Source organism: Anas acuta, chromosome 1 (assembly GCF_963932015.1).
Source record: "Anas acuta chromosome 1, bAnaAcu1.1, whole genome shotgun sequence".
Lineage (NCBI taxonomy): Eukaryota > Metazoa > Chordata > Aves > Anseriformes > Anatidae > Anas > Anas acuta.
This window is the reverse complement of record NC_088979.1, coordinates 200677465-200705138: the sequence shown is the minus strand read 5'-3', so window position 1 is coordinate 200705138 and position 27674 is coordinate 200677465. Positions and strand designations below refer to the sequence as shown.

The window sequence follows — 27674 nt, the reverse complement described above, 5'->3', positions numbered from 1 at the left end:
AGTTGGAGAGGAAAAAGGGTATTTGTTTGGGTCAGGATCCAGCCCAAAGGTTTCTGCCCACCACTGTGAGGTGGCCGGGTGGGAGGGCCCTTCAAGAAGCACAATATCGCTGCCTCCATCGCTCTGCGAACCAGCCTCCACCTCATTTACTATAAACAAACAGGCTGGGAGTGAGTTCTTGCTTTGATCCTTCAAAGTTTTGAGTGCCCCAAGGTCTGTGCCTAGCAGGAAATTAGCCAAACATCAATGGGGACCTACAAAAGCAAGAAGTGAGCCTATCCAAGCCAGAGCTGTTATCGAGGGCAGAGGCGAGCGAAGACACTGTTTGGATAACCCTTGCTCGGACACCACAGCTCTGACTTGTGTTGCAAGGCAAATATTTACCTATGGCCTAAACAAAGTCAGCGTTTCAAAACTTTGTTCAAAATACTACATAACCCCAAGCCGTTTCCTTGAACTTGTCTCAGAGAAGGGAAGATCTTGTGTCTAGTACCTATGCGGGCTGTTCTCAGGAGACGAGCAGGAAGAAAATGAAGCACCTGGTCTGCTTAATGGTTTTGTACCTCATTTCTGAAGTAGGAAGCTTTGACCTCGTTATCGATGAAATCCCAGATGTGAGTATTTCAAGGGAGGGCCTAGGGCTGCCTTCCTTGCTGAAGTCCAGATCAGTTGGAGCAGGCTTCAGTGAGGGTGGAATTGGGTCATTGCTTCATCATTCTGCTTGTGCCCCATGAATTCTCTTCTACTCTCAGCTGTAAATGGAATTGGTCTGATAATTGGTTTTCTCTTGCCATTCGTAGTGTTGTTTTTTTTTTTAATATTATTAAAGCCAGGATGTTATAAGGGTAATTCAACTCATTTAGCATAACTCAACTCATTTTTAACTCAACTTTGCCATTTTCTGGTGGTTTTAAGCTTTAAACATTCAAGTGGGCTTCTATACTCAGACCTTCAGTGTGCTTTAGATCCAGTTTCTCTGGAATAAGCAGCAATCCAAAATCCAAATGTGGATGGGTTCTTCTGTATGATCCACAATGAATTTCAGCAAAGTTTCATAGGAACTTAGTTTTTTGTTACAGGAATTCAAATATAGCGTTAAGATCCCATTGACTGTACATTTCTTAGCAGAAAGATGAGATAATTCTTAGCAGAAAGATAATTTATAGAATAGCATGAAAATGCTTAAGATAGATAATATAATAATAAAAACAAGTTTAGTTATAGTTTTGACTTGAAAGATGAGTCCAGATTTAAACCCCTAGACTCCAGTGAATTTATATTTGAGTGTCTACACCTATTTCCAAATGAATTGAAAACTCTGTTTCAAATTCAACTTTCAAGTGTGTATTGAAATACTTCTATGAAGTCAGAAGGGATCATACAAAGCTTTCTTTTCCTTTGCAAGATTAAAAAAAAAAAAAAAAAAAAAAAAAAAAAAAGAATTAATAAGAAGAGATATTCTCTTGTTCTTTCTTCTTACAGCACTCTTCATAACAGTGAGCTTTTTATTCTGTCTTTATGATTCCCATAAATATTCTAGAAAATATTCTAGAAAAATGTTATGGAAAAAAAAAAGTTCTGTGCTCCTTTCTAACCATAGATATTGTATCACTTTAATACCAATGTGCCTAAACAATTTAAGTTAATTTTGTGCAAAACTTTGCATGCATGCTATCATTTAAGTTGGAAAGCAACTCATGAACTTAAATTTCTTTATTGCCATAAATTAAACTGCTAAGAAAGTTTAATTAAGAGTTTCGCTGTGGTGTAAAAAAAACATACTTCTCATTGAATCAGTGCGGATTTGCACTTGGAAAAGATCTGATGTACCTTTGCTGACAGTGGGTCAAACTTAATTCCCAAGTATAAAATCAGAGACAGTTTCCACTGGTGTGAGCATAAATTCTCTAAAGTTGCTGTTTTAAGTGAGATTAGTATCTGAAATGTTGCAATTAACATAGATGGACCCATTCCAATGGTAATCTGCCTCTTGCTTTTTATGGGCGTTTCAGTATATTAAATATTACTCATTGTTTCAGAAGAAAAGGTTGTGAAGTGATAGTGAAGGTCGTGATGTTTTAAGAGTGTATAAAGCTAGTTGGCCACAGAAGGAAACTGAATGTTTGAATATGCAGCATTTTGGTCTGAGGTAGTTTAAACCTCTGTTCTGCATGTACACCAAGGGGACATAAATTCCTTTTGGAACTCAGAGTGCTAATCAACAACAATTCAAGTGATTAATCACATTGTAAGACAGCTGCAACACCTCTTTCTTTCCCTTTCTTTCTCCTCCAGGAAGTGGAAAACCTGATTGACGTAGAAATTGATGGATTTCCTCCAGTCTCCAAGACAAGAAATGGCAGGTACCAGGTACAGTACCCTGAAATGCTTCAAGAAAAGGGAAGCAATAATCCCTGGGAGCTCTTCCCAAGCAGCTTGTTCCATTTCAAGGGTTGTGAAAGTGCAATCAGATGGGACCTGCAAGTCCTTATATACATTGAGACCTCCACATATCTTGTTGGGAGAACAGCTACTATCCTTTCTGTAGTACCTAGCACAAGGTCTTGTTTTATACCTGAGCTCGAAAGGTAGGAACATAATACAGATAATAAGCAATGGACACATTTGTCTGATTTTGTGTGTGATATATGTGGGTTTTTTCCATGATAAAATGGAAGGCAAGAACTTTTGAATCGGCAGAGTATGTTCAAACCTTCCAGTGCTGCACATAGTCCATTCATTTATATTTAGCTCAGGTCAAAAGAGTTCATTACAGTGTCACATAGCAAATGATCCGGTAGAGTCTGAGACCAAGGAAAAAAACTTCTTTCCAGCATGCTGATGTGTTGCAGATAATTGTACTCTGTCAGCTTCTGAAACAGAACCATTTAAAACAACATTGCAGGAGTTTTCTTTTGTTTTGCGTGGTAGTAATTAACAGAAATAATAATGATATCAGTTGTTTAAAGATGCTGACTTTTATTACACTGAATGAAAACAATGACGACTGTAGTGGACCTTGACTTCCACTGTAGCTCTGGTGTTGCCTTTCTTGAGCTTGCTCAGTATAGTGAATATGAAAGATCTTCTTGAATGAAGTTGGATTTCCCAGCATCTTTGAAGTTAAGCCCAGGCAAATGTGATTCATCTTTATCCTAAGGCTTTTCTTTTTGAATGAGTCTAAATGTAGTTTATTGACACGTAAAGCTCCCATTACACTGCCAGAAAGACAGATGATTTTAACATAAATATGAATTAAGCGAGTTCAAATTTGCCAGACCAGTATTTAAATATTTTAATGACTATCTAAGCAGAAATCCTCTCTAGCTGCATTTCTTTGGGGCATCATTTCTTTCCAATATATCTATATTAGTGCCATATGTATTATGTTACCTTTGTCCCTGACTTTCTGGATACATAGAGATATAGACATATTTATGCAATGATTTGCAATTCTACTAGTGTGTTTTTTTAATGATACCAGTTGTTCCTTACATCCGTATATTATTTTCCATTCTTTACCTATCAAATGAGTCCTTGCAAACCAGTAGAGTGAAGATCTCAGCTGCAGGATGAATTACCCTTGTGTTAAAAGATTAATAGATTAATAAATGAAAAGAACTAGATTAATGAATGAAAATGAACTAACCAAACCATCTTGAGACTGTAGCTTTTGGCCAACAGTGGATGCACAGTTATTTATTGTCTCTCACTAGAGGAAGACTACCTTCCAAATTATTGCTTTAACAGTAAATTTTCCTGCAGTGAGCTCACTAGTCCATTGGCAAGAAGACAACAGAAGTCCTCTGCAGCCCATACTGATAGGCTATAAAGAGAAAGAACTGTTTTCTAGGTACCATATTAAGTATTTTGCTGAAAAAAATAAAATGAAAAAAAATGTTCCTGAGTAACTCCAAAACCACTGTGTCTCAGGTATGTGAATGGTCTGTGTGACCACAAAAACAGATCACAAAAAACATTCCAACCCTGATGGGTTGGAATGCAGGTAACCTTGTGAACCTCTGTGTGGTGGAGCAGCACCGTTATCTCTGTTCTAGAGATAACGGCAGCACGTGTGTCTAGACTGCAAAGCAGGATGTTCTGTAGCAGGCCTGGTCCTGATCCTAGCAGACTAGAGACTCCAACTTGTGAGATCAGACCTATTTCCTTTACTGTTTACTGTACTATAGTTACTGTAATAATAGTTACTGTACTGCCTGGTTTCCTATCCATGAGAACCAGCATAGTGAGGAAATGAGGAAGGAGAGAGAGGGTGGAATCATAGAATCATAGAATGATAGAAAGGTTTGTGTTGAAAAGAACCTTAAAGATCACCTAATTCCAACCCCCCTGTCATAGGCAGAGACACCTACCACTAGACCAAATTGCTTAAAGCCCCATCCAACCTGGCCTTAAACACTTCCATGGATGGGGCATCCACAGTTTGTCTGGGAATCAACTCGCTGGAGACATCCCATAGATAACCTAACCCCCCTGCAATCTCTTTTAATGCATTACCTCTCATAATGCACTCCTTCCTTAGACACCATGGCTGCTTCCTCCATGGACAAGACAGAAGGAGTCAGGGTCAGGATAATATGAAGTTTGAAGCACCCAATATTTTATTTTATTTTATTTTATTTTATTTTATTTTATTTTATTTTATTTTATTTTATTATTTTATTTTTTGTGGTAGATTGCATAGCTCTTGCAACATTCATGCACAGTGATTTGGCCAAAGATTTAGTGAGAGTTAAATATCCATAGCCTGCACAGATATCAGGAAAAGATGGGTCTCAGTACTCTGAAGATATGGCTCTGAATCTATTAAGACCAGATCCTTAGAACAGTTCCTGAGGCACTTCTTGTCTCCACCCTAATATGCATTTTACTGCACATTAGGTGTTGCATGAGGTATTGTTTCAATGCAGTGTGTACATCAGCAGATTTGGATGTGGTGTAAAGGAAAATATCAGCCCCAAGTCTTCATTTTAGAAACAGCACGAGTCTCACATGCCACAGAAGTCTCTTCAAAGGCCATGTTTTCAGTAACTACACCAGCACTAAAACCTGAAGTATAATTATCTACAGCTCTGTCCTCTTGACCTGCTAGAGTGGCTACACTCTGCAACCTTTGAGATCCCAGGGGGGCTGGTTGGCCCACCCCATGTCTGATCAGTAACAGCAGCTGTGGGAGTTACTACATGTACAAGTGATAAGCTCATGTCTCCATCACCGCTTCCCCCTTTTCCTCCACCCTCACAGAAACAATCAGTAAGGAAACTTGGGCATCTTGAAAGCTTTATGCGGGTGACCCTGAGATCCACTGAGAAGCAGAACAGTACCACAATTAAAAATAAAAAATCCCCAATGAACTAAGGAACCACAATTAAAAATCATCATAATAATAATAAAAAAATCCTCATTGTATTAATTCAAAATTGAATTTGTTTCGTTTGAGGTTTGTTGTATGTCAAGGAATGTCTAGGAATAGATATGTCTAGGAATAATAGCTGTTCTTCACAATCTGATTCTTTATCAAATGTGAAGGATCAAATTCACTGCACTATGATGTTTGTAGGGTTTCATGATGGACTGTGTAAGAATCAATCCATCTTGCTTTGCAGAGGGTATCTACAGTGCAATAAACTTCCAGAAACTGAAATCCCAGCCTGAACATTTTGGGTGGAACCTGTACAGCTGAGAAATAAGAACCTGGATGTGCTCTCAGTGAGATGGAAATCCTTCAGTCTATCTGTTGGGCTTCAAAGAATCCTTACAGTCATCTCATTTAAATGATCTTGCTATGGCATGTATCCCCTCTTATGCAGCTCTAGATTCTCCTGGTATAAAAATTAGCTTCAAAAAAAATTACTAAATGCAGAGCAAGTCTTTTATGCACCATGCGACTAAAGCAGTTATCATAAGCATCTTCTGTGGTTTAGGGTCCTTTTAGCTTCAAGTACTAGTTAAAACTCAGATAGGATTGATCTGTTTTTGTACATTTTCATAATTTACCCATCAGTATGTGAACTAGGCTCCTGATCATCATCAGTGAAGCTGAAGGCCTTAATTTTGTTGCCTTAATGTATGCCTCTAGTAGTGTGTGAGATAGCATAGGGAGTCCAAACCATTTTATGGGCTGTGGGATAACAAGCAAGACCTACAAGAGCCTCATGACCTCCTGGAGCCCCATCTGACAGCAAGGTGGTACTCTTGGACACCTCCAGCAGCACTGGGCACCCAATCCTCTAATCAGTACAGTCAGTGAAGTGTAGGGCAGGACTCATTTAACCAAGTGAAGGTATCTATTTCCAGATGAAGTGGACCACCCCATTCATTCTGAAGAGCTGAGGTTGCCTGTAGACCAATGTAGACAGCTGTATTAAGCAATTGCTTCTCTCCCTAGAATTAGGTGAGCCAAATCCCATCCCAGGGTTACTGCTCTGAGTTTAAGTTTCAGGGAATTAAACAGAATGAGGCAAATAGCCACAAGATGTCACCACCTCTTCAGAGAAATTCCCAAATGGAAATATTTTTATGGCAGGAAATAAAAACAACCAATAATGAGCATTGTTTCGGTTCATCTAAGAAATGCATACAGAATTAATGTTGCGTATGTAAAAGTGCATAAATTGATATAACACCAATTACATAATTGATTTGTATATAAACACATATCACATGGTATTCAATGATATAAATAAATATTCTATAATGTAAATAAAAACAAAATTAGCTAAAAATTATAGGGATTTGAGGTTTTCCACTTTTCCCAAGACAAGAGATTTTGTTGTTGTTGTTAAAAGCTAGGGTTTCTGCCTATGACTTTTTGCCAGTATGTTTTGTTTTCACAAAGGATGTTTTTATTCTTGAAGGAATGCATATGTTCTTAAGAGAATCTTTTCTTGTTCTCTTCATATGATCAAATAAAAGAAGAGAGCTGCCTTTCTGTTTTGGCAGAGTCTAAATCACAGCTGGCAGATCACATGCTCCAAGATCCCATGTATAAATACATAAAATAAGACAAAAGAAATCTGCGCACCACATCTGAGAACTCAAACTGATTCTGATCATTTTGGAAGCAGATTTTAGATAGTTACCACTGTCCGAAACAGCCACAATCTGTGCTCTTAGCTCTGCTGAAATACATTCTCTGTATTTTTCTTTTGCAGAGAAGCACATCTGACTGGGGATACGTTGAAGATCTGGTGAGTTTTTCCTTCCTCTGTGGAAAAATATTGAACAAAGTGATTTTGTAGTTAACCTTTTTTTTTTTTTTTTTTTTTGAAAATCAATCTTTTTGTTTGTTCAGTTCCTTGCTTTTACTCCTGGTTGGGTATTAACCTATTTTCTTTAAACAGCCGACTGTTTGCATAATGCTGTTTATACAACTGCTCCTGGAGGGAGAAGAGTATGGTAAATATGAAGAAATAAGCAACAAAAGTGATTAGACAAAGGCAGATTTTAATATACCAGTTTAATACTGTTCTGCCACTGATATGGTTTAACCATTTACAATACTAGGTCAATATTCAATGCTTCAGGTCTTTTTTATTTATGACCTTTCTTGAAAATAGAAGCTCCCTCTTCCTCAATATGTGATGTTGAGAATTACTTTGTAACCAAGACTATAAAAGGAGTTGATACTGCTGTGGAATATATTTTCTAGCTGTGTCCCAAATTTATAGTTGTTTTGTCAATTACAGGTGGAGGATGATGACAAAATAGGTCTCTACAGCTACAAAGTCCAATCCACTATAACCTCACGGTTGGCCAACACTATGATCCAAGCCAAAATGGTGAATAACGCAAAACGGTCCCAGCACATAGTGTTTGATGTACAAGTTCCCAAAGGAGCTTTTATTGACAACTTTACTATGTAAGTAGTGGGCAGATAACAGCCTTGTGCTCTAGGAGGTTCAATAAAAAGGGAGAATATAGTGGGAGGAAAATATTCATAAAATCAAAACACCCCATTATCTTTCAGCTTTGGTGTAATTTAAACATGCTTTCTCAATGCAGAAAGGCTCATGCCATTGTATTATCTGTCTGTCCATCTCTCTGTCCCTGGTGATTGTTGGGCCATTGGCCAATGTCAACAAAATTTGACAAAAGGACAGAAGTCTCAAATAGACTATCTGTCTTGTGCAAATTGGCACCAGATCAAAGGAGAGACCCAAATGAGAGCCCTGACCGAACAGAAATAAGGTAGTTTGGTTCCGTATCCATTCAGTGAGGCAGCAGCCAGCTGTTGGTTGGCAGACATATACTGAGTCCTGTTTCTAGACAGCCAGGACACGAGTAACTACCTGCCCTCTCCAAAGAATGGAGAAGGTGGGAAGGAGGTGAGGGAGTGCAGTTCCTCCTCAGAGTACAAGAGGGTTGGCTACATAAAATAAAAAAAAAAAAAAGCAGGCAGGGAAAAAGACGAAGACGTACCGGAAAACATTAATTTGGGGTTAAGCAAGAGCCTTATTAATTTATTTCCCACCAGCTTATAAAGAGATTAGATTTCACTGATGTTTTTCTAAAGTAGAAAAACAGTCACTGATGGTGAAATTGTTTCTTTTACAAACTGACTGTCTTCTATCTCCTAGGGATGTCAATGGTATAACATTTACCAGCTCAATTCGAGAAAAATCTGAAGCCAGAAGGATGTACTCTCAAGCAAAAGCCAAAGGCAAAGCTGCTGGAATAGTGAGGTATAAGGATTTTGGCATATGGATACTGTACTAAACTTACGCATATGAGCACTGAGCTGGCCTATTCCAAGAGGAGAGAGTTGAGGGGGGACCCTAGGAAGAAAAAAGGGTTGGAGAGGCAGGTTTTGGTTACTTAGAGCAACTCTGATAATTAACTGTCAGTGACTTGCATTTCTGTTTTCAGCTCGATAAAACATGTGGTGCTGACAGTTCCCTGGTATAGTCCTCAGTTAGAATTGGATTCACCAAATGCATAACTCTAAACCAAAACATAAAAAAACTCTCTTTCTCCTTGTATTTTCTCAAAATAACTCCAGAGCTAACTTTTCAGGAGCAATGCCTTGGATATGGAAAACTTCAAAACTGAAGTGAATGTGCCTCCAGGAACGAGGATCCAGTTTGAACTTCACTATCAGGAAATGATTCGAAGGAAACTGAGCTCCTATGAGCATGTTATCTCCATGAGGCCAGGACGCTTGGCAAAGCACATGGAGGTAAAGTAGAGCTTTTGTGTGTAGGCAGCACCCCACAGGTGAATCCTCCCTGAGAAGGCCACCAAAGTTCCTGTGGGCCCTATGGCAGGACATTTCTTCTACAGATCCTTTCTTTTGTGCGGTCTTGATGCAAATAGCCTCAAGGTCACTGCACAGGCCAGCACCAGACACTTCAAGACAAGAGCTGTGTAGCCACATGAGTGAAGAGCAAATGTGTTCTGCCTCCTCCTCTTATACTAACCTGGTTGGGCATCTCCAGAATCATGACTGACTCATGTCACGACATGAGCAAACAAGATTTGGTCCATATATACCCTCGTGTAAACTTTCCTTGACAAAAGGAAAACAAACAACATGTGCTACTCATTCAGAATAGGGCTTTTTACAATAACCCCAGCTTCATGAGATAGTGTCCTATGATAGCAGATGTTCTCTGAATGACAGTTCCTCCACAGCTGGCTGCCAAAAGATAATTAGTTTTATTCTTACCCTCTTTCTTATATGCATCCAAGGATGTCTTCCATCATCTGTCAAAAGGCAGGATTCAGGGCTAGCTGGGTATTTCCATCTGGCTTCTTATGGTTCTGTATCATAAATGCATTCTTCAGCTTTCCTTGGCTTCAACACAAGCTGTAAATGAAAGTTTGCTGCTCACATTTCCTTGGTGCAGACTGTGATCTGTTTCAAGTTTTCCAAAGGCCTGAGTTAGTCTGAAAAGGACACCATATCCTGCTTCCAAGTAGACGTACTTGCTATTCAGAAACAAAACCACAAAACACCCTTATTTCAAGCCAACAGGATCACCCTGGCCGTCCAACCAAAAATGAAAATACTCTTTGTCCTGTCACCAGCATACGTAGAGAGGAAGACTCATCACCTAACATTCCTCCTGGCCTCAGTACAAAAAACAGCATTTAGGCAGAGACATTTCATGTTTTTCTGCTTCCAGAATATCACCTTTGACTCCCGTCCCAGTGCTTGCCACAAGGAGAGGGAGGAGGAGAAAGAATGAACATTTCCAACAAACTCTTCTACTCTTTGGATGCATTTTTTTTTGTCTATCCATCATGATTTGTTTTCAGTATTGCATATCCAAACCCCAAATTAAGTTAGCCCTACAGGAGCATTCTCAAGAGGATTCCACCCTTCTTGTGGAATTTGCCTGGGGAGGGTTTATGGGATACCCAGTGTGTACAACACTGGCACTGCACTGTACTAAATGTTCTCCCTTCCTGCCTCTAGGTGGATGTCCGCATTATTGAGCCTCAAGGACTTCGCTACGTACATGTTCCCAATTCCCTCGGAGATCATTTTGATGGAATCACCACCATCTCCAAGGGGGAGAAAAAGGTAACCGTCACAGAGTGGAAATAGCTTGAAAACTTCAGTTTTCACATTTGTTACTATGCAGTTATGGTATTTCCTCAAACCTGCTACATGTATGGAAAAATATGACAAAAATATAGTATTTTCATTATTGCTACCTAGCTGTATGTACAAGATGCTCCAATATCACTGAGCAGTACAGAAACAGCAAGTAGCCTGCCCGTCTTTGCACAAAGCTTTCATTTATAATTTTGAAAGAGCAGTACACAGTCATTGCTGGATGTGAAAAAGGTAGGTGATGAATATCAAGTGGTATAACCACTTTGGAATAACTCCTTAATCTCATTTTCAACTGAGAACATCTGCAAGGGGAATTATTTTAGGAATGATGTTTTCTTTGACATTCCCAGCCTAGCTATCTTCAGCATAGCTGTTGTGTATAGAAAAACCCTCCCAGAGTAGAATTTTCTAGCAATGACTCTAGTGGGATACACCTCTTCTCACTCTTAGACACAGATCTAACACAAGGTATGTGACTCAGACCCCAAAATCAGTTTATATTGCTATAACACTATATCCAGCAGTACTGTTCCGTGATATCCAGGTTCAGCTTCATGTCTCATTCACTCACATTCCTAGTTTAGCAAACTAATTCTGAGCTAATGTTAACAGATATCATCAGAGAGAGTTTAATCATGAATTTGAAGGAAAATAAGCGAACACTAATTCAAAGTCCTATTCAGCTGCTTTTATGGCACATTCTTCTCAAGTCAAAAGGCAATGTTTGTTGCTATTTTCCACCTTTAATGTCATGGCAATATTCTTAATCACATATATAACAAAATATTGCCAATAGTCCTGAGTATTCAGACCACTGAAACAGAGAGGATGTTTCACATGTTCCAAAGACCTTACAGTATAAGGAAGATGATGCACAAGCACTAACTCTGAGTGTATGGGAAAGTTTGTTTTTGGATATATTTATTATGTTTTAAGAAATTTCACATTATCTAGTGAAAGCAGAGAAATAATAACATAAAACCTGTAAAACCAGTCACAGGACTGAGAATAATTTCTACTACTCAATTTATAGTTGATGAACTCTTTTCATTTCAAAGATCCACCTTTCACACAACATCTGATTAACTGATGATCACTTCTCATTTCCAGGCTCATGTTTCTTTCAAGCCAACAATGGCTCAACAACGAAAATGCCCCACGTGCTCATCCACAGCAGTGGATGGAAATTTTGTGGTGCAGTATGATGTGAACAGAGAAAAAACAGGTGGAGAGTTAGAAGTAAGTATTGTTTAACCAGGATGGGAGATCGGTGAATACACAAATTGCTGTCATTAGACAAACTGTGCTAAACATCATCACTGTATTCCTTCTGCAGTTCAGTAGGCAGAAACGAAGCTGTGCTGGTATGTTCAGGGAGAACAAGCATGAGAGAGAGCTCTGTATCCAATTCAAAGAACAGAGAGATTTTAAGTGAGCAGAATGGATTTACTTAATTTATGACTAAGGCGTGGACCTACATATAGTCAGGAGCAGATTTCTGTCTTGTCCATAAGCCAATGTCTTTCATAACTAGATGTTGAATCAGAGGACAGTCATTGGAAGTTGTACTAATATATTATAAGGAGACAGACAGAACATCACTATTTTTATGTTATGAAGCAGAGTTATGTGGTTGAATTATTACAGAGAGAACAGCCTTTTTAAAAACATTTTCATTCATCCCCCTGCCAGTGCATGGTAGCTGTCCGAAAACTGGGCTCTGCTTTTCTTGGTTAACAGTAAAGACTATGGAAGATAGATGGTGTAAGGCTACAAGTACAAATACGTGCAGAGTACGTGAAGTTAGATTTGGCCCATAAAGATGAATAGCATTTTCTGTTCTGTTGTTATGTTGAGTTTCCTGGCATCTTTAATATAGCTCACTTGACAGTGAAGTTTTTTATTTTATTTTGCAGATTTTTAACGGCTATTTTATTCACTTTTTTGCTCCGGAAAATCTTGATCCTCTGCCCAAAAACATTTTGTTTGTTATAGACGTCAGTGGCTCAATGTGGGGACTGAAAATGAAACAAGTAAGTATTTGACTAAAAGAACCTCCTGCCAACTTTTCCCATGTACTTTACCGCACAAATCTGTGGCAGACTGCCATTCAGAATCACCAGGCTGATTCTTTACTCTGTCAAAAGTCTCAGTGAATTTGGTGAACATTTGGTGAATCGAGGTCTTCATTATTTTATTCATTATTTGTAACTCTCCTTTCATGTTGTAAGGAAGAGATATTGCCATCAGAATACTGATTTTAGCACCACAGTAAAAATTTATTTGACACATCACAAAACATTTTACAAGGATTCTGAACCCCCTTTTTTCAAACTTCCATTAGTAAATCCTGAGGAAGTCTCAGTGGAGGTACTACATCTCTGCTTTCAAAAAGTTGTGGCCAAATTGTTGATTGCCCACTGAACAGCAGTAACATAACCCATGGGTAAAAAAAAATAAAAATTAAAATTAAAAAAAAAAAAAAAAAGATGGTTTAGTCTGCAAAAGAAAAGACCTAGAGAGACGTAATGGGCATTCAAGTATGCAAGCTGTTGTTCCAAAAGAAAAACCCAGCAACTGACATTCATGTCCACCAAGGGGGGTAGAATAAGATGGAATCAGATGGATTTACAGCAGGAAAGATTTATATTAAATATTAAAAATATATATATATATATAGTGCTGAGAGGGGAGTTTGAGAGGTTGTAGATCATTTGTCACTGAAGGTTTTTAAAAACTGGATAGACAAACATTTGTCTGGGATGATCTAGGTATATTTGAATTTGTTTCAGAGTGTAATACTAAGGCTTGGCAGATTGCTTCCTTTGGGAAATCAATGCTGCAAAACTGGGATATAGGCTAATTGTTACTTCTTGAAATCACATATCTTCAAACAGATGTTACCCAGCCTAAAATGACAGCATTGCGGGCAGAGCTAAATCTCCTGAGCTAGTAATTGTTTTCACCTGGACCACAACGTCCCACAGACTGCTTCTCTCTCTTACCTCAGCCTTTGTTAACAGGTGTTAAGCAAGGATAGGTTGAGACACATGGGTTTGTTCTTGCTAATTGCATTTTTCCTGTGTTTCATTAGAGAAAAGTTCTACTTTGCGTGAGAAGTATAAACTAGAAGAGATTTGGGAGCAGATGTTATTTTGGATTTCAGTACTCACATTTTTATTCATCAGAGGCATCTGTTTGTAGCCACGCTAAGAAGATGTTCTCAGTAACAGGACCTTAAACTTGTCATCTTTTGAATTTCCTCTTTTCAGACCATTGAGGCCATGAAGGCAATATTGAGTGAGCTCCGTGCTGCTGATCAATTTTCTCTTATTGACTTCAACCACAATGTCCGATGCTGGAGAGATAATTTAGTCTCAGCTACCCCAGCACAGGTTGAAGACGCTAAGAAGTACATCCAGACAATCCATCCCAACGGGGGTATGAGGTTTTGATTGCAAGGTGCTCTTGGAAGTATCACAGAAATGGGTATCTAATACAATCTTCAGATTGGTGGAGTATTCTTAAAAAGAAGTCTGATTCCTAAGATGTTCTCCCATGCCCTGAGGCTAAAGGGGAGCAAGGCTTCCATTTTATTGTGTTACGGGATGGGGTGGCATCTCCTTCCCCTGAATAAACTATGACAGATGCGAGCCTAGGGAGGAAGTAGAAGAGCTGTAGATCCTTCTTCTGCCCTGTTAGCACCACCACAATACCATGCCCCAGAAATGAGGTATGTTTGTGGCTGGTGTGTCACCTCTGCTTTACTATACCATAGTACAGCTACCTTTACTCTATAGGGCTTATCTGCAGCCTTATAGACCCCAAATATACATGAAAGACCATGGCCATCTCATGGCTTTGTGAAGCAAGGTCTCGCTTAACCCAAAGGCTGTAAATTGTAGACTACGCCATAATCTAGTAAGTGCCACCCTGTGCAAGCTGTTCATCCTTTTTGTGTCCTATTTCCTTGTCTGGTAAAGAGGGACAGTTGCCTTTTTCAGCCTTTGGAGGCTTCATTCTGGTCCTACTGGAATTGCTGGCAGTGGTGGGGTGGCCCATCTGTGGACAACAGCCTGGGGTGAAAAAGGGTATCAACATCTGGTCTCTTCATGGAACTTAGTGCAAAATGTGTATGTGTGTGTATATACAAGTGTGTATACATTCATATAAGTATTCATATATTTCAATATCTTGGTATGAAAAAAGTAACACGCTGGTGAACAAACTCAAGAGCAGATGAATTACAGCAGGTGAATTAATTTTCTATTTCTAAGCAATGTAAAACCTGGCTGATTCTGTCAATTTCCATACATGGTATAATTATAAATTAGAAAAATGGAGAAGGTCTGTTTAACACAATGACCCACATGCAACAACTTTCAGCTTCTGTTTCCTCAGGGAACCAGAGTGCTAGCAGATGTACCATAAGCATCACAGAGGAGGGGGTTTGCTGCCTTGATCTCAGGTCTTTGTCCATGCTAATTAATTCCATTAGAATCTCAGAACTGATCTGGATTTGACAAGAACCTCAACAATTATCAAACCTGTTTTCTTCATTATGTCTTTGACAGGCACCAATATCAATGAAGCTCTTCTCCGAGCCACATTCATCCTCAATGAAGCTCAAAACTTAGGCATGTTGGACCCTAATTCAGTCTCCATGATTGTACTGGTCTCTGACGGAGACCCAACAGTAGGTAAGGATCCTGCTTTAAGTGAGAAGAAAGGCCAGTGGGATTAACCTGACAAATGCATGCAGCACATAGACACTTTGACAGTAAGTTTAAAAAAAAATTGTTCCCCTTTCTTCCAATGGGTTGCTGCTCTGTTGCCAAGTGCTAGAGATGCCATGGGGCTTTGTACAGAAATTTTCAAAAGATGAGCAGGTTATGTTATGCAGGTTATTTTTGCAACTATGCGTGAGTTCTATAAGAGTGGTAAGCACAATAACCTTAGAGTAAATTTCCTCTTCCAATGATCTCAGCCCACACAGATCTATGCAGTCCCAAGTGAAACACTAAAATCAGAAAAATAAGGCAGAAAGCAAATTAATTTGGGTTGAATTTGACACAGGTCAGAAGCAATCCATCAGTGCAAGAAGCCAGCCCATTAGACAAACTGCCATTCAAAATAAGTTTTTTTTAAAAAAAAAAAAAACTTTTTGTTTTGTTTTGTTTTAGTAAGTTGTTTTTGGTTTTGTTTTTAACTGTGCCAATGGTGGCGTAAGACATAGTAAATGTGACAAACCAAACCAAACCTATGTGAAGATGTCTTAGTCTTCAGCGAGCTTAGAGCAGGAGTTCTGGGAGAAGTCTAGATGCTTTGCAATGGCAGACTCCCTGGGAAGTTAGCAAAAGCCCTGAATAGACAAAGAATATATCATTATATACCAAAAAGTTTGTTCAAAGGAATTGTCTTCAGTGGAAATGATTTGTTAATCTCCATCTGGGAGAAGCCCAAATGTCACCGTAGACAGGGTTTATCTGACCTTATTTTATGGATGTTTGTCATCTGAGCTAGCTGTCTAGACTCTCCTTATAATTAAGAGAGAACCAGAGACACTGCATGAGACACTCTCACTTCCACCATTGCTCATATGGATGTCATTTTTTTGTGTATCTCAAAGGTGAGCTCAAGCTGACTACAATCCAGAAGAATGTGAAGCAGAGCATAAAGGATGAATTCTCTCTCTTCTGCCTCGGGATTGGGTTTGATGTAGATTACGATTTCCTGCAGAGAATTGCAACTGACAACCGTGGCATGGCCCAGAGGATTTTTGGAAATCAGGAGACCTCTGCCCAAATGAAGGTGCATTTCTTGCCCATTGCCTCTGAAACTGAGGACCCAGTTTTTCTAACAGCTCAGTGCTCCTAATTACAATTTTTATAGCATCTATAATGCATATTTACTGTACTGCTCAGTGTAGTATTTATATCCTGTAAAACGGTCCTAACCAAAAAATAGATCATCTGAATTAAAATTAAGTCCTGGATTTTACCTCAGGCCACTTCAGTGTTAGAAAATGCCCAAACATAAATATTAAATGTTAGTCCAAAATTTACCAGTATAAGAAAGTGCACAGTTCTAGGAGGCTCTAGCTCCAAGTCTGTGAACAGCAACAAACTCTTATTTCCTTATGCTGTTTATACCCTTATTCCATTTCAATTCACTCGTTTCATCAGGACAGGTGTGACAGGACACACTGCACAAAGTTTTCAGCTCTGGGAGCCCTGGGAGTGCAGCCCCTTATTAGGAGATGGCTGCCACCCGTGGCATTGTATGGGTAACTGTTTTCCCTCTCTGGTCCCATATGCTAACCCCAGCTGTGTGCAGATCCTAGTTCACATCAACCAAGTACAACAAGATCAGCAAAAGGTAGACAGTCCACAGCTTAGAAGTGAGCACAAGTGACACAGAGACTTAATTTTGGGCAAGAATTAGGTGGGAAGTAACTATGTGTGTTACACAATAGCCAAGAGCTGACCAACCTAGTAATCAATGCAGGCTCATATAGACCTGTGGTCAAGTTGTAGGCAGAAAACAAGTTCTGTAATAATAGCCTGTGGGGTTATAACCATCCTTTGACTTCCACAGAACGTGGGCCAGACCTCCATGCCATACCCACATACAGATGTGCAAAGGCTTAACTGTAAAGGACTCTGCATTCTCTGGAACAGGGAAAGTCTGCTTTGCCCAACAACGCTCCCAGTTTCGTCACCTGCTCTCCTTTCAGTAGGAATGGCACACTTAGGAGGGCTGCTTTGGGTACAACAGACTCACTTCTCTGTCTTCTCCCATCTCAGAAATTCTACAACCAGGTCTCCACCCCGCTCTTGAAGAAGATTCAGTTCAACTACCCGCAGGAGTCGGTGTCAGACGTCACCCAGAGCAGCTTCCACAACTACTTTGGTGGCTCAGAGATCGTGGTGGCTGGGAAGGTGGACACAGAGAACCTGCAGCACTTGGAAAGCATTGTCACAGCGACAGCAGTGAGTGAGGCTCTCTAGGATATCTGCTCCTGGGGTCTGGGCTGGTTTATTCGCTTGTGCATACAGTCTCCTTTTGCAAACCAGAATTTTGCTCTAAGACTATGGAGTCCTCCTTCATGCCTTGTGGAGGGGCAGGGGGAGATTCCCTAAGGTAGCTCTGTGTAAGGCTGAACCTCCCACTGTTGGGGAGTTCAAGCTGGTGGCTCTACGGGGTGATGTCCTAGTGCTGGCCTTTTATGCTCTGCCTTATGGTATGTGCAATGCGACTTTCCCCATGTTTCAGGGCTGGTTTTCCTCATGGAGCAGAACGGGGTTAGGAGGAAATACTACATCCAGCTCCTTCTTTCTGAGGAGACTCAAAATATCCACACTATTACAGGGCTAGGGAGTCATCATTTGTTATTTGTTGCAAAAATCAAGCACGTTCAATCTCCTTCCCAACCAAAACATAGTGCTGCTCAAGGACCTGTGGGAGAAAGGAGAATTTGGCTTCTGTTGCTGAGGAGGAATTGGACATGAAAAAGCCTGAGGGGAGGATAGAAGAGCTTTGTTAAGAGCAGAGGAAAAGCTGCTTCTTATTTTGGTATGGGGTAGCACCTTCTTTGGCTACTGCTAACAGCAGCTTCACCTATTTTAATCCACTGTCACTAAAAGTGTCTTTAACAGAAGACCATCTTGCCATATCTCCCCTCCCCATGGCCATCAGGCCAACACTGCTGGGATTTTCTGATCTAGAAGTAACCATGGACAAAGCCATAGTAGGTCCTTAATGCCATCCATGCCAAGAGGTGACAAGGAGGGGACCTCAGAGCCACCCCATTCACCTGGCTCGCCCTTCATCATCTTAATTTCTCATTTATTCCATAGGCAAATGCAGAGCTTGTAATGGAAACCCTGCGAGATGTTGAAGAGCTGGATGGTTTCATGAAGAAAGACAAATATGCAGATCCTGAATTCACTAAGAAGCTGTGGGCCTATCTGACTGTCAACCAGATGCTGGCAGAGAGGTGAGGAGAAACGTGATCTGCGGTGGGAGGGAAGGGAAACTGGAGAGCAATCTGGTCCTCTCTGGGACCACAGGGAGATGGGCTTCACTTTGTTAAGATAAACAAATAAAAATAAAGGTAGGTGATACCTCCAGACCCTTACACTACTACTGTTAGCACTCACAGATAGCAGGCAATAGCATTTGAGATAAATTAATTAGAGGAATAAGACTTAGATGCAGCTGTGGGACTGGGTGAATTAATTTGCCTTTCAGAGCCTGAGTAAGAGCTACAGAGTTTCAGGATGAAGCCCATTGACCTTAGAATTCTGATGAATCCCACCTAAAGCAGAATGAGGTCTTCTGTTGAGATCAAAAGATGGGACTGGGCATCTCTGAGTCCAGCCCAAAGGCCACAGAAGCCACGAATAGTCTTCTTATATAGACTATGTTAATATGAGCCCTCAGCTTTGCCTTCTTGTAACCTCTGGATCCTATCAGCTTGGTTCTGTGATTGCTCTGTGGAGGCATAATCACAGCAGTTGGCATGCAGAGCTACTAACTGTGCCTTCTGTTTTATTTCCCACCCAGAAACACAGCCCCCACTGCAGCTTTGAAGAGGAACATCACCAAATCCATCCTGCAGATGTCCCTTGACCATCATATTGTCACCCCCTTCACAGCCATGCTGATAGAGAACTCTGAGAAAGATGAGATAATGCTGGCAGACCAGCCCAAAGACCCCAGAAGGGGCTGCTGCTCAGGTCAGTGTCTCAGTCTGTCCATTACTCTACCTCTCATTTTAGATTTGTTCTCCTCGTATCTCTAAAAATAATTGTGTAGATTGTTCAGTCACAGTACTTGTACTTTTATGACAGCCCGTATTTTCAGGGAAGGACGACCAAATCTTCAGCCACTCTGAGAGCATCCTGTTGCACAAGTGCTCTTTGGAGCCATCGGATTCAGTGAGGGCTGAATGTGCTGACATTGCACTGATGAACTTCGTGATAAACCAGTTTTGTAACAGATTGAATGTCTTGTTACTGGGGCAGATAAGTCTAGTTCCCCACACTGAATCAAGCTGTAGAATTGGCCAAACTGTGTCTTATCACCACTTTCATATCTTGGAAGTTTCCCAAGGTTGTTAGCAATCAGCCACAAGCATATGTGAAATCTGAGTTGTCCTAACAATATAGAATCCCTTATTAATTAAACTTCTGGATTACTCCTTTAAATCTATCACTTCAATACATGTTCCTCCTTACTGCTATCCTAGGACTAGCCAAACAAGGTGGGTTTGGGTTGTTCTGGCATTAGATGACGGAGCCAGTCGCAAAGCAATGGCTGTTGTCACCTGTGGGTCATCCCTGTCCATCCATGTGCTCCCTGCAGAACCTAAGAGCAGCTATTTTGTGCCCTCATCAGCCAGTGACTTGAAAAAGCACAACTCTTGCTGTTAGGAAAACACTGCCAGCAAAAAAGTAGAAGAAAAAAAAAAAGTAAAGAAAATAAAAGATCAACTCCTTGGGCATCTAAGTCTGGTGATTTACAATTTATTAATAAGTGAGAGAGTTTAAAATTGACTGTGAAGGAAAGAAACAACCTACATAAGGGCAACAGGCAACATCATCCATCTGGCATTTCACACTCAAAGTGATTGTGACTTTTTGGAAACTACAGGCACATCCAGAATGCTCAGTTCTCACACTCCTGGTTGCCTATAAAGATGTCCTGATGCTGACTTGGTGAAATGAGGTTTTTATGTCTGCCAGTTGTTAATTTCTAGTTCATTTAAGTGTCTTTTCAATTTTAATGTGTGCAGCTGAGACCCAAAGAGAAATGAAATGTTTGTTACTGGGTGCTACAGCTCATGACTATCAAACAGTTCAGCAGAGACCTGGCATGTATTACAGTGAGAATTCATTACAGATGGCACCAGCTGACATTCAGATCATGTTTATTTTGATTTACAAGATGCAAAGGACTTAAGTGATTTTATCATTAGGTCCTTGTGTCTTTAAGCGTGTGACAGAATAGTCAAAACTTAACAGCACCGAAATTAAGGTCAAAACATCTGCACTCCTGAACCGTAGCAGAGGACAGAACTTATCAAAGTTGTATCAGAGTAAATCTGTGTTTCTGATTGTGCAAAACATGCAGGCTCTACCAAAAGGTTTATGTATACAAGCATATGTATAATCCGAAGCAGACTTTTCTGTTTGTCCCTATACAATTCTCATTAGGGCTGCACTGTCTGCATAGACAGACTCAGTGGCTTCCACCACAATAACTCACTTTTCAAAGGATTAGTTAACTGTTCTTTTATCAGAATAGTCTTATTGCAAAACTGAGCTGTGCATAGGGTAGTTTCTTCATGCCTAACAGTCTGTGGGGTTAATATGGCTTGGAAACTCCTGCGGTTATGACCAATTTTTAGTTCCATTATTACTTGCACTGGCTTCACACATAACTGTCCTAATAGAAATAACACTGGCTGAGTAAAAATAACCCAGCATCTGCATTAGGGGTTCAAGAGAAAGGATGTCGAGATATTTGGAAGATCTAGCCATGAAGGTTTAAGGTGTGACTGTCCTGCTGTTGTCCCTCTAATTCCTTTCCCCCCTGCACCCTTCATAGCATGGCTCGCTGATGTGCCCTGCTCTGGCTCTTGCCCAGAATATTAAAACTTTATGAATTGAAAGCTTTATGAATTGAGTAGGAGAGAGGTGACACGTTACTTTCTCTTCTCTATGGCAAAGGAAGAGAAACTTCTAGCAGAATGGGAAATGTAGGGGATGACGTTTTAAATGCTTGCATTTATTTGCAGTTGCACATGGGCCATCCTAGGGCATGCAGAAACAGACATACCTATTTTCAGGCACCCCAGACTCAGGACCAGAGTCAGCACAGCTTTTTACTGCATGCTAGATTTTAAACATGCAGTTTTTTATATGGCAGAACACTTAAGGCATTGCTTTGAGGGCCTTGCTGAAGTGGGGCCTATTCAGTAAGGGTTAAAATGTCAGGCTGCATTTTTCACCAATAGCCTACTTGTAGCTTTATTGCACTGGTAAGCAGGTCGTGTTTCTCTGGCAGTGATGCTGGAGCAAACCCATCCTAATTGTACATAAATCTGCCTGTAGTAATAGTGTTGTGCCTGCTTTACATTGGTATAGGAACATCAGGCTCTGATCCACTGCATTACTTTTAAAATTATGCTGTTAAAATGTCTGTACTAACAAAAATCTAATTATGGCTGTCGTTTAACAGGCACTTTGGGATTAACTCCAAATGCACCTAATAATAATAAAGGTATCCCAGCCTGGGCCAATGTCACAGCTGTACCAGTCAGCTTCATGCCTGAGCAAAGGAGTCCTCCGGTGTCTGCCGTGAGCATAAATAGAGGTAAAAGCTACAGCATTTCCCTGCAGGGAAGTACCAGACAGCAGCACTCATTACCCAAAAAAACAAATAAAGGAAATCATCATAGTTGTTGGGCATGTTGGGAATTCCAGCTTCGGTGACATGATGCTGAGCATCCATGAATGATTTAAAACAGCTCTTAAACTGCAGCTGGGGCAACTGGAATAAAGTAAAATGAAACACAGCAATTTAGCAAAGGTCCTGCCTCCACTGATGATGGAGGTGTCTATTGGTTGTCCTATTTTTCCCTGTTGAGTTTTCTGTACTGTACACAAGCTGTATCTTCATTTAAGGGCTAGTGCACAAAAGAATAAATCAACTGCTGTGACTAGCTGGTGAAGCTACTCCACAACAGTTGCAGAGGACACCAGTGTGAAAGGCACTCGTACAGCCCTTGCTGAAGGTCTGTGCATGGCACAACCATGGGTGTCCCAGATCACAGCCACCTCCATCAAATTCTTGCAAATCCATGTAAAACCCGAGGGTTAAGCTTTTCTTTCTAAAATATTGAGTCATTTTGACTTGGACTAGATGACTTTGTAAAAACATGCCCTACATTACAAGAGGGAGAGTAATTTAGACCCTAATAGGATCCCAGTGATCCCATCTGCTGCTGCCTGCTTCCCCAAGGCTGAGGCTTTCATTGAGCTTGCAAGCAGCCTCACTGCAGCAGCAAAGCCAACATAAAGTTACTGCCATTGTAAATGACAGAACAAATGCTCTGTGGTAGATAAAAATCTCTGAATGCTCTAGTGATGGATGGATCCTGTTAACACTTGGGCCTGTGCCACAGTTCAGTGCCTTCTTACACAAACCATCTGGGAAAACCACTGCCTATAAAAGTGGTATTACTACAGTAACTCTGTGACTATGCCTGTATACAAATGGGTGTATTTACAAAGCTACCAAACAAAAAGCTATCAAACCCCTCCCCAGCATAGGTCAAGGGTTAATTTAAGACTTAGAGATAGTCAAGAAATTGCTTGGAAAAGAAGAGAACTGAGGCAAAGTTGCCTGCCCATCTTACACAAGTATTTTGCACTGGAAATTCTTTGTGTTCTGGGAAATGCTGATCAGAATGGGCCCTGGCATCAAGCTGAAGAAGACAAAGGAGCTGGTAAGAATAATGAAAAAGGATTGACTCTGTTCAAGAATTTCAGTATATTCAAAAGATTTAATACATTCAAAAGAGTCCGTATATTCAAAAGCTCCTTCACCCCCTTAAAGTTACCTGTTACCACTTTCTGTGAAGAGAATCCTGGCCAAGGGGCTAGGATTTGCTGAGCGTACAGGAAGAGCTAAATGATTCCAAAACGTGAGGAACACCAGTAAATGAATGGAAACTGGCCAGAATATCCCTGTAGGCAATGAGCAGAGGGGTGGATATCTCTGAATGTTGACAGGGAGATGGTCAGATGCCAACCACCACCAAACCACCAAGAGTTGAGCAGTGCTTGTGTCCTCCAGGACAGGTACCGGCCTGCTTATCACACCTCTTTCTTTTCTTTCTGTTTCAGTGGACAACGACCCACATTTCATCATATACCTGCCCAAGAGCCAGAGGAACATCTGCTTTAATATCAACTCAGAGCCTGGAGATATCCTCAACTTGGTTTCTGATCCTGGTACTGGTAAGGGTATAAAAAGTGCAGTTTAAGTTATGGCACAATTTTCTTCCATCGGGTCTGTAAGGTATTGAAAGGGTGCAGGGAAAACGTATACAAGGAGGATGCACGGTGACAAGAGCATGGCTATCAGACTGAGGGAAGTGGTTATGTCCCTCCATATCTGGATTACTGTGTCCAATTTGAGACTTGCCAGTATAAAAAATGACCAAAGTCGGTGGTGGCCACAGAGATATTCTGGGGCTGGAACACAGGATGTACAGGGAGGGGCTGACAGAGCTGGGGCCAGTCAATATATATATTTATTTATTTATTTTAAAAATACTCAAAGTCTCAAGATGAATCTTGTTGCTGTCTACAACCACATAATCAGAAGGCAGAGATGCAGCCAGATGGTTCTCAGAGATGCATAGCAAAAGCAAAAGAGGCAACAGAAGCCAGCTGAAACATATCAAATTCACACTAGAGATCAGATACTAGGAAAAGTGCACCATAAGGACAGACAAATACTGTAAAGGGGGGCAGGATACGTGAGGAAATCCCATCATTAAAGATACTTTGCACTAAACTGAAAAAAGCCCTGAGCAACCCAGTCTAGATAAGCCTGCTTTGAATGGGGGATTGGACTAGAGAGCTCCAGAAATCCATTCAGAACATAAATTGCTCCATGATTTTTTCCTTGTTGCCTGCCCCCATTAAACACTAATGACTTGCATACCATTAAGGTCACTCCTGACCCACATTAAAGAAGAGGCACAAGTTTCCAGGGTACTTCCACCACAGGCAGAGGGTAGAACCTGGCTCCCGGCATCCATTTTTCTGCCTGCTTTCTCCAAATGGTGGTGGCTTAAAACACTGTAGGCTGAATCTTCTTGTCTTCACGTGCTCGCCTTCCCAACAATCAGGGTTTGCCTGTTAAAGCGTGGCAGTGTTTGCTTTTGTCCAGAAGGGTGAAAATGTTTGGGAAATCCCTCCACTGCCCATCCCTCTCACCTTTCATACAAGGGACTGAATGGCTTATGAATCGACTCATAATACCAGCAACACCTAGCATGAATTCCGACCAAATGAATATGCCAAGGGGTGAATAGTACCATCAGGAGGTGATCTGATAAATTCTTTGCTTGTTAGGAGGAGGGGTCAGAGGGGGGTCCCACTTCTGCTGATCCCATGGCACTCCCTGCTGAGAGCAGAATCCCAAACCTCTAGGTTGTGCTCCAACACTCAGGCAACATTTCTCTCTGCTCTTCACAGGAGTTGTTGTCAACGGGCAGCTAATCGGGGCCAAGAAGGCAGAGAATAAGAAACTCAACACCTACTTTGGCAAAATTGGGTTTTATTTCAAAACCAAAGGCCTGAAAGTGGAGATCAACACAGAGACAATAACGCTGAAGGATGGATCTTACAGCATCGCGCTGACCTGGTCTGACACGGGACACATCATTCGGAAACAGTAAGTTGCTGAGCATTTGTTGGTTGCCCCATGGAGACTGTTTGCAATACAGCATTGGGTTTACCCACCCATGGGTGGGATCCAGGCTGCAGGGTGCCTACATTTGGGTGTGTGCATCTTAGCTAGACATATGAGGTCTCAGTATGAAGATTATGAATTTAATGAAGATTAGGCAGCAGAGCCAAGAGGGCGATTAAATTCATCAAGAGCAAATACAAAGAGCTGAATTTCTCTCCCTGCTGCTAATGGTATTAACAAAGACCAAGATTCAGTAGCCTGAACATAAGCACACCATATTATTTGAGGTACCCAAGGGGCTCCTGATATACATCAATAGATGGGAGATGATTCACAACATCCCAGAGACCTTCACCTGCAGATTAACAGCTGGCAGCAAAACTGGACACCCTCCAGCACTGGACACCCATGTAGGCAGTGGGTTCACTTCTTAAATTTCATTATTTGTCATAAGAGCTTGGATTTGTAGGGCAGGATTCGGTTGCCTGAACATGGGCACGAAGTATCCTATTAGACAATGTCCTGCCAAACCTCTGGGACCACTGTAGGGCTATGGGTTTCTCCTGGGGCCTGTCCTATCTCCTAGCCTCATGCAGTAGCTTTGGATGTCCCAAAGCATCTCAAGGGGCCTGAGAGCTGCCCCATGGGCAGCTGAACTGAGACTTATTTTTGTTTTGTCCCTGCTAGACTTCTCATATCGGTGAAGAAGGAAAGCAATGTCACTATCACCGTGGGTGAGGAAATGTCCTTCATGGTTCTGCTGCACCGTGTGTGGAAGAATCACCCAGTTAACGTTGACTTCCTGGGAATCTACATCCCCCCTGAAAACCAGTTATCTCCCGAAGCACATGGGCTGATAGGTAAGGGCTGGGTGCTGGGACAAGGGGGATGCTAGGAAGGGTTTTTGCTAGATCTTTGAGTGAATCAGCCGTCTCTGTGTCCTGATGGAGAAGGCATGAAAAGCATTCAAATAGGAAATGGGGGAGATTTCTGTAATGTCCTGGAAGCTCCAAGGACACTGTGGGACATCAGGGGCCAGGAGATAATTCCTCATCCCAGCTGTGGAGGGTGTTTTCATAGAAGGCCTGCTAGCCTTGGTCATGTTGTCATGGGGCTTTCCCAGCCTGGCTAATCTGTTGTGAGTTGAAAACAAGCCTGAATCAAATGCCTCAAACCTTCTTTCTTCTTTCTGAGATGTCTGTGAAAAAGTTTGTAATTCAGCTCTCCCTTTTCTGGCAAGAGTATAAAACAAAAGCCAAGGGCTCAATCCACAGGGAAAAAGAGCCCTCCAAGCCCTGGACCCATCCAGGGCTCCTTTTAAGATGTGGGAACCAAGTGCAGCAGAGGTGGTTTTCCCTTCACAGCTCCAGTCTGCTGAAGTAGAGGTTTGCTGGCTCAGAAGCAGAGCTTTTTACCCACCCTGTGCGGGTGATCCTATAGAGCTGGAGACACAATGCTGTGATCCATGCAGTGGTTTGCCTCCAGCAGTCAGTTTGGATTTTCAGAAGTGCTCAGCAGCAGCTTACATCACAGCCACAAAAGTTAGTACATGCGAAGAGCTTTGAATCTCTCTTTGATCAGGTCAGTTCGCAGCTGAACCAGAAGTGTATATCCACCACCAAAGACCTGGGCAAATTCCAGAAAAACCACAAGCCACCATGGAAGTGAAAGGAAACAAGCTCACTGTTACCAGGTAGACATAACGTGCTTTATTGCTCTTTCTAAATCTTTCTTTTCTTTTTAATGACATCACTGACTGCAGGCTTAATAATTTTTAAGGATCTTGAGGGGAAAATAATCCCTGTTTTCCCTCTGCTAACAAATAATCTGGCTTTAGCTTTTGACAAGACACTCAGGGCAGTAATGCAAGTTGGGTTCTTTTGTATTTTTACCTGGACATGAGCAGTCCTGGCCCTGTAGCTGCCCATCATCTGATCTTGGACAGACTGTGTAAAAGTGCCTGGGATGCCCACAAAAGGCCCATACAGTCACAGAACCATGAAATTCATTGCATTTGTAGTTGTTTCCACTCTGCCAGTGAAGGCACCACTTTGCAGTGCCAGAAGCAAGCAGGATTAATGATGTTTTCTTGTCTACTTGTCACGCCCTGACCTTCATTTTGGGTGGCCTCTTCCTCACAGGGGACTGCAGAAGGACTACAGGACAGACCGTGTGTTTGGGACTAACGTGCAGTGCTGGTTTGTGCACAACAGTGGGAAAGGCTTCATAGACGGCCATTACAAAGATTACCTCGTCCCTCACCTGTACAGCTTTTTGAAGAAACCCTGAATGCTCAAGCACTAGACAGATTTATTACAAAAAATTCTTCTCTGCTCCTTCACACCCCAAACAGTAGTTGTCAGCCTACCAAGCCGGATTGACCAAAGGTGACTTCATCCATTCTTTTATAAATGATCAGTGTTTCAAAGTGTTTCAAATGTAACTCCCTTTTCCATTAAAAATAAATAAATCTGTAATAAGGTGACATGCTGGAGTGGAGTCGGTATCTTGTACTTACCCTGTGTGATTTGGTGGATATTAAACCACATTAAAAATATTAACTACTTTGTAATATACATCTCATAGTAGACAT

General features: G+C 41.1%; 2 protein-coding genes across 2 annotated transcripts in view; one reads left to right on the top strand and one right to left on the bottom strand.

Annotated features, from left to right (window-relative positions):
• The window catches only part of ITIH5 (inter-alpha-trypsin inhibitor heavy chain 5), a 134511-nt gene that overhangs the window by 51759 nt on the left and 55078 nt on the right, over nucleotides 1–27674 (bottom strand). The gene's annotated exons all lie outside the window — the stretch shown is intronic.
• Nucleotides 428–27566, top strand: ITIH2 (inter-alpha-trypsin inhibitor heavy chain 2). The gene is made up of 21 exons (XM_068670072.1): nucleotides 428–614; nucleotides 2296–2370; nucleotides 7176–7211; nucleotides 7710–7882; nucleotides 8601–8705; nucleotides 9037–9199; nucleotides 10442–10549; nucleotides 11696–11824; nucleotides 12502–12618; nucleotides 13858–14026; nucleotides 15160–15285; nucleotides 16215–16396; nucleotides 17392–17577; nucleotides 18445–18584; nucleotides 19154–19326; nucleotides 21833–21967; nucleotides 23503–23616; nucleotides 24865–25063; nucleotides 25769–25941; nucleotides 26663–26774; nucleotides 27223–27566. Exons 1-21 carry the CDS (start codon nucleotides 531–533, stop codon nucleotides 27368–27370), a joined length of 2847 nt encoding a protein of 948 aa, XP_068526173.1. The 5' UTR covers nucleotides 428–530; the 3' UTR covers nucleotides 27371–27566.

Bases quoted from the DNA above. Each gene is read 5' to 3' on its own strand.
- ITIH2 (XM_068670072.1), top strand. From the start codon at position 531: ATGAAGCACCTGGTCTGCTTAATGGTTTTGTACCTCATTTCTGAAGTA. The intron at 615-2,295 runs GTGAGTATTTCA...TTTCTCCTCCAG, and splicing joins TTATCGATGAAATCCCAGAT to GAAGTGGAAAACCTGATTGA. The intron at 9,200-10,441 runs GTAAAGTAGAGC...TCCTGCCTCTAG, and splicing joins GCTTGGCAAAGCACATGGAG to GTGGATGTCCGCATTATTGA.